This window comes from Melospiza georgiana, chromosome 3, assembly GCF_028018845.1.
Source record: "Melospiza georgiana isolate bMelGeo1 chromosome 3, bMelGeo1.pri, whole genome shotgun sequence".
In the NCBI taxonomy this organism is placed as follows: domain Eukaryota; kingdom Metazoa; phylum Chordata; class Aves; order Passeriformes; family Passerellidae; genus Melospiza; species Melospiza georgiana.
In genome coordinates, this window is record NC_080432.1 from 97119317 (window position 1) to 97130670 (window position 11354).

Sequence of the window (11354 nt, forward strand, 5' to 3'; positions counted from 1 at the left end):
GAAGGTGCACACTTGGTGGCTGACTCTGCCCATGGACCATTTCTTTGCAACAATCAGTGTATGAGTAAATCTCAAATTCTGGAAGCTCCTTTCTCTGAAATTTTATAAATTGATGTGGATTTCCCCAGTATGTTTTTGACACATTTTCTTTTTTGATGTTATCCTATTCTTGCAATCAAAATGCCTGACATGCTAATCATAATAGTTTTGTGGGGAGGGAGGTTTGGAGCATGGAGGGTTCTCCCAGAGGCAGTCCTTGGAAATGGCTGAACATGACCACAAGGGCCACAAACAGGACCTGTGTGCCTGGCATGCCTAAAAGGGAATGTTCTGATTTTCTAGTCTTTGGATTCATTGGATTTCTAGGATGTAAAAAGCAGAAAAATATTGTCTCATTTTGGAAATTCAAGTTGAGCTTCTTTCCTTCTGGCAAGTTACAAATCGCAGTATAAATCATTGTTAAGTTCTGCCTCAAATTTCACTTATCAAACACTCGAACTCCTGAGTTGAGTGTTCTGCAAATTTGGATCTGTGAAACATTCATTTTCAGTTGACTCAATTTTTAGCAGAAAAAAATGTAAATGGAGAAGGAAAAATAGTATATAGCTCATTTTCTATGGCTATTTTAGCAGTCCAATTATAAGTGGAGTAGAAAGAAAAACATTTTATCATTCAGTACCAAAGAGAGGCCTGATCATCTTTGTACAGCAGATCCTTTTAAGTGAGTAGATATCCATTTCACAGAGGCTTTTTTGCACACAAGAATTATTTTGCTTCACATTTCTTCTTCTCTGTAAAGTGGGGATTTTTTAGTGGGTTTGAAATTAATACTTTCCGAACTTCAATTTTTTTTTAGGAATAAATCCTAGTTCTTGTTACAAAGTGGGGATTTTTTAGTGGGTTTGAAGTTAATACTTTCCAAACTTCAATTGTTTTTTAGGAATAAATCCTAGTTCTTGTTACATCACTCTAAAAAAAAAAAAGTTGTGTACTGAGCACTCAAAGGACTTATCTGTCTTATTTTAAAGAAATTGAAGGAAAGTTTCCAAGCAAACTTATAAAAATGTGATCTTTATTGAACTCAAACCAGCTATGTAGCTACCCTGTGCTGCTCTGAGGAGCTTTCTGAATACCTATATTATGTATAGCTACAGGTTAAAATTTGAACACTGATTATGACAGCTGTATATTTATATATCTCTAAGAACAGCAACCTTAAAATTAAGACAAATGTAAATGCACCCAAATCAATATCCAACCACAAGAATTAGTATTTTTCACTGAATTTGAGGATGCTTTCATCTTGGCATCATATGAGTGTCTAGCTGTATACCATTGACCAAAGTTAATTTGCCTACTGCTAGGGAAGCACCTTGATGTGAAGGACATACCACCTGCTGTATTATTTATTCTGTTTCTGCATCTATGAGTCCATTTTTAATTTGGTATTGCGATGCCTTAACTCCCAGCTGAGAGCTTATAAAACAACTGAAGGTTAAATCATCAGTTAATATCATTGAAACCTGTTTCTCTTTTGCCTCCCCCCCCCCAAGTAAATCCCTCTGGTTGCTCACATATTTTGATTTCTACAGCAGAAACCAATCCAAGTCTGCTTTGGGCAGAGATTCTCCCTCAAATTGCCCATGTGGGTAAATTTCAAACAACCAAAAGAAAAAAAAATAATCTAAGGATCTTCTGTAAAATGAGAGAAAAATCTCTGAGACTGATCAGGTATTTTAGGCATTTTAAGCAATAAGCTGGTATTACAGCATGCAAATGAATGAAAGAAAAGCAGCAGAGGAAAGGAGAGGCTTGTAGAGGGAAAGGTGACAGTTTTGCTGAGGAATTCTCCTGTCAGTTTCCCTAGGGAGGAGAGAAACAAAGTGGGGAGAAAGTGGGAGGAGAGCAGTGTGAAAAGGCTCTTGGATACCATGGAGATGGGTACAGTGTAAAAATCTGTATACTATAGATAAGTAAGTGGGAGGTTGATATCAAACTCCTACCAGCCAGAAAGTGGCTTTGTGCAGGGTAAACATGTTAAAGGGCTGGGGAGCAGGAAGCATTGTTTAAGACTTTGCCATACTGTTTGCCTACTTAGCACTTAAAGAGAGTGCAGGAAAGGGACAAATAAATGTTTTTGTGATTTTTTTTCACATGTCTGTTCTTTTATCTATATCCAGTCTACCAGGAAGGGTAAACTATTTTCTAGAGCTTTTTTTTTCCCCCATTGAAGTTGTCTTACAACTTCGGACCTGCTTTTTTTTTTTTTTTTTTTTTTTTTTGGTCGTCTCTACTTTTAATTCCAGCCCTAATTTGATTAATTGGGAGCTCATAATAAATTCATAATGCTTCTTCATCGTCCGTGAATGTGGGGAAGAAAATGTGACAGATTCCAGGGAAACTAAATGTTACTTTATATCTGAGTAAGACAGTATGTTTTTAAAATTCAGTCTTTGTGTTACACTGCTTTGAAAGACTGTCTCAGCTCATTTTAGGATTTCTTTGTTCTCTGCTTCTAATTTTTATGCTTTCGATGCCTGTAAGATTGCTGTTATTTCTATCCATGGCCATAAGGAAAATTCTATAGTTTGTACATATGACATTGTACTTCCTAGAATTATTGGGTTTTTTTAAAATTCAAAAATGTAAGACACACTGTAGAATGGTGAGTGTGGTTTTCAGAAAATTGTTATTTGTGCCATTGATTCTTCCCAAAATACAAGCTGCCTGCTGCCTATGAAGCGGGGTAAAGCAAGCTGATTTTTTTTTAACCTTTTATCCACAAGCTTAGCTTCAGAATAATGCCAAAACAAGTGAATTACTTTTGTGAAAGCTTACATTTAAATGCTATGCCTTCTGTGAAATTCAGATGAGTTGGAAGGGGAGACCATTCTCATCCCTGTCAGTTGTACCCATTGCTTTATTCAGGGAGGCTTTCTGGCCACAGACTGACTTGTGAGGTAATAATGGAACGAGAGCAGTGTTTTGCGATGGCCCTGCCTCCATGTGTGCCTTCAGGAGGAAGCATGGTGCAGCAAGGTTCTTCAGACTTTAAATTGCTTTTCTGGAGGTCGCACAAGCTGAGGGGTTGGTCCTCCTGGGTGCTCTGGAGGCGGCGCTGGAAAAGTCCCACAGGGAGGGATGGGGATGGCGGCCCTGCCACGGGGCTCTGCAGGTCTGGCTCTGACCACGCTCATCCCTGGCTGCTATCCTGGCCAAACAGCAATAGCAGTCCTTGGGGAAAACAGAAATGTCTCTATTCCCTGAAATATTGTACCTCCTGGATTTTCAGAACTCAATGCCAGCTGTGGTGGTTCTTGGGGTCTTCTTAGAGGTTGGAAGGCCAGGATTTCCTGACAGTGGTGGTGCTGGCCTGTTGTCTGTAGGAACTAACTGGTTCTTTTCTTTTACATTTCAGACTTTAAAGGGTTCATGTTGATCTTCAAGGGTAAATTTGAAGAAGTTGTCTTAGAGCATGATTTTTAATTGGCTTTTTCTCAGAAAAAGCAAAAGAAAAGCCATTAAACTTCAAGCTACAGTTTTATTGATGCTCATATCATTGCCCAGGGTGCAAATTCTAGATTTTAAAATGAGATTAAAATTAAGTATTCGGTGCTTTAAGTACAGGTTGTTGCTAGTAGGAGTACCAGAGCTGATTGTCTACACTAAAACTGGTGAATTTAATATGTAAATCTGTGAAGAAGGATGAAGTTCTTCCTGTGGGAAAGGGCCAATGGTGTATGGTAGCAGCTCTCTGGTCACAGAGAGCAACAGACAACTGTCCCATGCATCGGTCTGGGAAAAGCTGTGAGGAGATCAGAGAAAAGAATTAGAAACAATTCTTATCTTAACTTGCTGCACCTGCTGTTGTGAACATGTGGAATATGTTAATGGAGATTTGTTTACCAAAGGGTGGTTTCTTAATTAGCCAATGGTGGTGGTGTTTTAATTAAAGGACCAATCAGGTCCACCTGTAGTGAGCTAAGGTATAAAAGCAATGGGTTTCTTTAGAAAGTGAATTAGCTTTCTAGGAATGCTTTGGGAAGCTGTGTCGCTTATTACCCAGTCCTGACCTGGTGTGCTGATAGTGCTGGTGATCAGCTTCCTCAGCATTTCTCACTGGCTGCCAGAAGCATTGCACCATGGTGGGCGTGGTGAACTACAAAATGTGCATCTTCTGTGTCCCCATTCCCTTGAGTTTCCTACTCAAGCTTCTGGAGTTTTCTGTTGTCCACTGGAACTGGCTGTGTGGAGAGCAAAATGCTGTGCTTTAGAATTTGGACCTGAATGGTTTACAGGGAGCTGCGTGCACAACCCCAGGGCCACGTGTCTGAAATCAGGGACAGCGGCATCACTGACTGATAACATACTGGCTTTCTAACTTGAGCATGTTTGATTATGGTCTTAGGTTCTTTGAATCAACTTTTGATATTGTAATCAATGGGAGAATGTGAAATGAACTTTACAGGCAAGTAGTCAGCAGTTAATTTTGCAAGATTCTTCTCTGTTTGCAGTTCTGATGAACGGGATTCACCTTTATGTTACATGATGGTTAATTTGGATTCAGTTTGAGAGCACAAAGCTTGATTAGATGCAGCAAATGCATCATTCCAGCAATCTCTGGCTTTTCTTCACATGATGTTAAAATATATGTATCCATTAACACCTGTTTCTTTATTGCCACAGGTTCTGCCTGGCATACTGCAGAAGCATTGCTGTATTTTACCTGACAGGAACACAGGTAAGCTTTTTGTTTAATGAGTTAATATTGTTATATGATTTGGAGAAACACAAACACAAATTGGAGTATTTAGAGAGGCCTTGTTTGCTATTTATAGTCATTGAAATTATCTTATAGGGAGTGTTAACTTGGATGTTTTGTTTAAATTACCTGCTTTCATGTGAAGATTTTATGTATTCTGTTAACATGCTGGAGGTGGCACCATTGCAGAGGTTGCTCTCAGGTCTCGCTTATAAAGTTCTTTGTATGAATTTCTTAAGCATTTAGATGTTTTTAATTACAAACTTACTGCTTTGTCAAGAAAAGGGGTTTAATACTGGAGTCTGCAGCCTGCTCCTGTTGATTCACAAAAGTACTAAGCATTAAATTGCATGTAGCTCTGACTGCAGATAAATGCTTGCCCTGTGCTTATAGAGTAGAGGAACAGACTAAAGGAGTAGTGAGAAGCAGTATCACTAACAATACCTTATTGTTGTGTAGAAGAAACTTAATGTGTTTGCAGAAGAACAAATAAATTGATGAGAATGGTATTGGAAGAGAAGAAAGCCATGATTTAATTTTACATTCTTTTAATACAAGAAAAACCAATTTCTCTTAAGATAAGTTTTAAAAACTTTTCAAAAATACTAGAAGTTGAGTGAAAGTGACTGCATATGCAACTCTGGATATGATTTGACAGAATAATTTTAGGGAAGTATAGAAGTAGGAAGAAAAATATAGCTTTTTTTTCTGTATCTTCTTAATAGAATATATGTGATTGCTGGCATCTCTTAAATCTGCATACCCCTTTCCCCCTGTAGTACCATTAAAATAAACCAGTTTGCTCCTTAGCTTGCTATTACCTGTATTTGAGGCACAGTTTGCACTAAAGGTAATTACAGAGAGAACTTGACAACTGTGCTGAACTGTAGTGGGATTTGTGGTTACCTGCCAATGTTCAAACAAAATTTAAAATCCAGTTTCCATTTTAGATTGTGAATGTGATAGGAGTGCTCTAGTAAGATAGTTCATGACACACCCCTTCCAGCAAGAATTGGGAAGTTTATAGTTAGCAAACAAATTGCAGACAGACTTTGGCCTTCATAACAATTTCAAGAGCTCCTGAAAACTGGGCTTGGTGTAATGATCTCAGCCCAGTCTGTGTGCTCCTTTGCTGATATCCTGTGCCAATTATTTTTTTTCCTTTTATTTGTAATATAGGAACTTGATCCAGATTCCATTGACAACCAAACTCTTCTTAACTTATATAGAAGTGTATCATGTAGATATCAGAGCCAGAGTTACATGAAGGGATGGCCTGGAGCTGGGTGGTAAGACTGACCATTTATCTGGGGAGGGTGTAATTAATATGTCTTTACAACAAATATCAAGAAAACCATTTTTCTAAAATCTGTCATCTGCAATAGTGCCTTCATTTGGATATAAGAGAGAAAGGAGGGGCTTGCTAATATAAAATTTGGTTTTGAAAATTTTGAACTAAGCTTTTTGAAGAGAAAATCTATCAGGCTTTGTATGTAACAGCTGTTGTACCACTCAAGCACACTTATCTGTGAAAATATTTGTAAGTTCTATTGCATCTGTGTCACTACTGTAGTATTTTTTTTATGTTTACCTACTATATAGTGGGGAGTTGCCAGCAGGTGCAAAGTAAATTAAATCTGTGTTCCATTTTCCTCCACTTCCCCTATTTACAGTGTTTAAACATTTGGCAGAGAGAGGGAGAGTTCAGACAGGATATGGGGGATTTTTCACCTCCTTTCTGGATTAAAAGAATGACTGAATTACAGTTTGATTAGTTGCATCTGATAAATTCACATTTGTCTTGTCAGACTTTAGGTCAAAATCAACTAGTCCAAACTAAAACCAAGAAATTCAGTAAATTTGTGTAAATGTGGAATGTGCTATTTGCATTCAAATGTATGCATCATACATAATCTTGTCCAGTTTCCCTCTCAGTCAATGAGCACAGAAAAATTACCGGGCTGTGAGCTGTAAGTCTGTGTTCAGCTGCTGACATTTGGAGGAACAAAGCAGTGTGCAGGCTTGGGTGTTGTTCCTAATAAATAAAGGAGAATAAGGAGAAATAGTCTTGATGGAAGGATGGGAGAAGAGAGAGAGAGGAAGAATATAATGAGATGACAAAACCATTAGGGAAGAACAAGATGCTGTAGGGAGTAGGATGAGTGAAAGGGAGAGAGGCAGTAGGAGTTTCTTCACTTAAAGCTGTTTGACAGTTCAAGTGAAGGCAGCTTGGCATTCTTGGGCTCCTCATTCAAGAGTGCCCCCATGACCATACTCTTCCATGCTATCAGCACTGGAGCTGCACCCCAGGGAAAGAAATGAGCCCTTGGGAATGATGGGGCCAGTGCTACCATCCTTTTGTCTGGCTGCCCTTTAGACCTGAGTTTGATTCTTGGGGAATATATGCAATTAGCCTGAGATGAAATTTGTCCCTGATTGCCTGTACTCTAGAAAGCTGCACATCTCATTGTCCTTACACTGTGTAGGAGTTTGAAGTGACCACACTTTGTCAGTATGGGTATTCTGTATTTGTAAACTGGAGAAGAGAGCTATGCATGGAAACATAGCTACATGGGAACAGTGATCTCCTTCCAGTGGTGATGGTGTGTTAGTACTTCTACCATGAACTGTTATTCTCAGTGTTTATAACTTAGCTATAAAAATATATCCTGCAAAGACTTTCAAATTCAGCCCAATCCCATAGCAACAAAGTTGTGGAAGAAAATACATATTTAATAAGATTAGGTGTTTCCAAGGTTAAAGAATTGTTAATTTTCAAAAATGTAAAGCCTGTGCAAAATTGAATTCTCTAAATAAATCACTGAATACTGAATACAGCTGGTAGTTGCTTGCATTAAGCTTTGCTAACAGTGATGTTTCAGTTCTTAAGCATTCATTTATTTGTGGCTTTCCATGAATGATATTTTCATTACTTAATTAAAAGTTTATCTAGCATGCACTGGCACAATGTGTGCTTGTTATTGTGTTGGCTGGTGTCATGGTTTGATACTGGCACAATGCTAGTGCCCCCATGAAAATATATTCTCCCTGGTGTCTGCTGTGAGATGTGACCAGGAATAGAGCAAAGCAGGCTCCAACTTAGGAAGAAAGGAAAAAAAACTTTATTAACCTACAACTATATGTAAAAAGAAACACACACAGAACTCAGAATGAAAGCGTACCAAAAACATTCCTCCTCCCCCCACGAAATTCCAACACATCACAGTAAGACAAAACCTTGGATTCTCAATTCAGTTACCACCCCTCAGAACACCAACTTTCAGTCCATCACCACCCTTTAGATAATCAATTCTCAGTTCATCAAGGAGAGAGGAGTCCCTCTTGTGCCATAGGCTTCAGTGTCATACGTGGCACTGCCCGGAGATCATTGCCATCGTGACACCTTCCTTCCATGCCCAGTGCTCTCACCACTGTGCACGGACCAGAGCTGCTCCTAGGGTTCCCCTTTAAGGGTGCTTTGCCCAGTTCCAAAAAAGAGCACAGTCTCTCACTTTCGGGACACCTGTTCCCCCCCAGATTCACCCCCTGGGGCCGAGGGGTCTCAAGAACAGAGATCTCCTCCTCCACTGAAGATCAAGGGCACCAACCACCACCCTCCTCACCTGTTGTCTGTTCATGCACTCTTTCACTAACATCACTGCACTCTCTTGGCTCTGAGCCATTGCCTCCCCCTAAATGCAGTCTCTGTGTCACAGGAAAAATGGTTCTGTCCATGGCTATATGAGAAAAGTCCAGCCAAAGGCCGCTCCATCATCTCCACCCACCTAGGATTCTTCTCAACTTCTCTCAGACATCTTTCACTTGCACAAACTTGCATTGCACCTGCCCATTTCCTCCTTTTTCATCTCTATCTCTCTTCTCATTCAGCTCCAGGAGGACCAGCATTTGTAAGGTTTCCATCATCCAACAAAACTGTTAAAATCTCAGGCTCTGCCTGTCCAGAACTCCTATGCTGCTCTGTCAGGCAGGGCACCTTCTTGCCACCCCCACCCCCCTTCTTATCGGCCAGCTGTGCTGCCCGCACAGGATATCGAATTCCAAGATGGCACAAGCACTGGCACCAGCTCTCTCTCTCACTCTCTCTCTCTCTCTCTCCTGGGGGTGGCTGCCCGATGCGTCTCAGTGTTCCTCCACCCTTCCATCCTGCAGGGGCCTTCACCTCCCTTCTCTGCCCAAGGCCCGGGCTACTTCCCCCGGCCACATGGCTTCCCCTGCCCCACCCAGCCCGCAGGTCAGGAGCTCTGACCTCTTTCACCAAGGGAACCCAAGAGAACTTCCCCTGGGAGTGCTCTGCTTTTAACCCCCCGTCGTGTTCTGAGAGGCATATCCATGTCCTCAGTGCCCACACCAGGTGCCAATATTCAAATCTGAGCTCTTATTGGTTTGACCACAGCATCCCAAAACAGTCACTTCCTTTTCAAACCAGGACAGCTGGTATCCAGAAACTTTGTCACATACTCTATTACTCAAGAAGCAAAAGATCCTAGATTAGATACCTTTATTCTACACTTCCATCTTATATGCCATAACCCTACTGTAATAACTGTATTGATGGCCCTGCTCAGTTTCTTTCCATCTCCTGACCAGACAGCAACAACTGGGATACATAAGCAGTTATAAAGTTAATTGGAAGAAAAGCAGCTACATGATCTGTACATGTGTTAGTAAAAAGATGATAATGGGAAACAGTGTGAATGTACTAATGACCTGGTTGGGAGCAGCTTGCTTATTTTCTTGAATTATAACCCTCCCTCTCTCCAGACTCCATCTGGGTGAAATAACCCACCCCTTTTGATGGACAAACACCACGCTCTGTGTGCACATACAGTCAGCTCATATTCCCTTCATAAATATTTCCTAGCAATGATCTATCCCCTGTTACTGGGCAATCTTCAGCCAGTGCACAAGTCCTTTCTGTTCCTGGAGAATTACTTCTGTAAACCTTGGGCAGATGCTGAAGCTGTCCTTCCTCCCTCCCTTTTATTAAGGTATTTGTGTATGGTAATGGATAGGAGAGCTGTTCATGCAGGATGAGCAGTGCCCTCGGTTTCTACCCTCAAAATGAAGATAGCCATTAAATGCAATATGTTTTGACATTCCTAAACAAAACAAAAAATTGAGGGGTGGGACTGCTGATTTGAAATAGAGAAGTCAATGTACCATGCTATGCGTTGCTTTTTATTTAAATGTATGTATTTTCAAAATTTATTTTTATTTCCAGTCTTGCTTGAAATAGAACTCTTCAGGCTGTACATGTGGGTTGTTCAGCTGTAGAAAATTTCATGCAAATAAAAAGAAGAAATTTATCTGAAACCTTATGCTTTTGTGTATTCTGTATTTAAGCAGTCTTAGAGCAGAAGAGTGAATTATTTGGAATCTGATTTTTGTTTATCCCAGGCCTCCCTGCATCATGATTTAGCACAATAAATGATCCTCAAAGTGTGCCCAAATACACTTGGTAAAGTAAAACATAATAGAACTCCTTAACAGAAGGCACTTGCTGTGAGTTTTACATTGCTGCAGCTGTTAAATGGACATTCTTGCGCTGCAGAGATGCTGATAGCTGTGTGTTTTGTCTGTCTCTGTTGTGCTCTTGATACGCAATTATTAGTTTTCCATCATGTGAGAAAATTGCACAAACAGCCTCTATACTATTCTTTTCCATCGTAGCCATGAGTTTGGTATGTGGTGGAATGCAATTTTGGCCTCGTTTTTCCCACTGAAGATCCCAAAGGAAGGAATGAATCAATCGTCACTAGCAGCTTCTTGGGCTGATTCATTCTTTGACGCTTTAATCTTGAATTTCCCCTCTCATCCTGAAGGAGAACATGGGTACAATAAAAAGCATCTGCAGCTATCTTGCTGACTTGATTCTGATAAATAGCTCTCTTAAACTTTGAGCAACACTCTTAGAAAAAAAAAAAAGGAAAAAAGATTGATGCTGTCTCAAGTTTCTTCATAACCCATTTTCAGGTCAGCTCTTGTGTGCTGATATTGAACTTGTGCAAGATGTTAAATCCTTCATTATAATCATCCTCTTTTGTCCACTGCATTGCCTAAAATTGCACTGAAAAAAGTGTAACCAATGTTCTGCTTTCTGCAGAGAATGAGTAATATCTTCTTGAGAGAGTGGTAATTGCTTTATATACAAAAGCAGGAATTTAATAATAACCAATCTCTTCATTGGGTAAAGTGCAGCCCAGGACAGTAATGTTTCATCCTTTGCTTGTTTGCTTTTCTTCCTGTTGCTTGAAGAGCAAATATTGACCTGGAGAAAAATCCAAGGTGGTATTAAATAGAATTCCTGCACTAAAATTTACTAAATTGGATAAAGAAGTTAACATAACTTATTTTCCCTTTAACTACAACTGTCTTACCTTATTAGATTTTGAAAATACAAGTAGTATGAATTAGTGCTGAAAACCAATGTGTTTTATAACTAGAAAATACGTTGCTGCCTGCTAGTTAATTTTTATATATGTGTCTGTATATATATATATATTTGTTGAAATGCAATGGATCTTTGTAAGAAGAGCCATCCAGATGACTGGGCTGACAATGTGTATGTATG

General features: G+C 39.7%; 1 protein-coding gene across 4 annotated transcripts in view; it reads left to right on the top strand.

The window, feature by feature from the left end:
- The window catches only part of DLGAP2 (DLG associated protein 2), a 454795-nt gene that overhangs the window by 78451 nt on the left and 364990 nt on the right, over nucleotides 1-11354 (top strand). For all 4 annotated transcript variants that reach the window (XM_058021030.1, XM_058021031.1, XM_058021033.1 and 1 more), the window contains exon 2: nucleotides 4687-4741. In XM_058021030.1, coding sequence (XP_057877013.1) covers nucleotides 4687-4741 — 55 coding nt within the window. The remainder of the gene's footprint in view (nucleotides 1-4686; nucleotides 4742-11354) is intronic.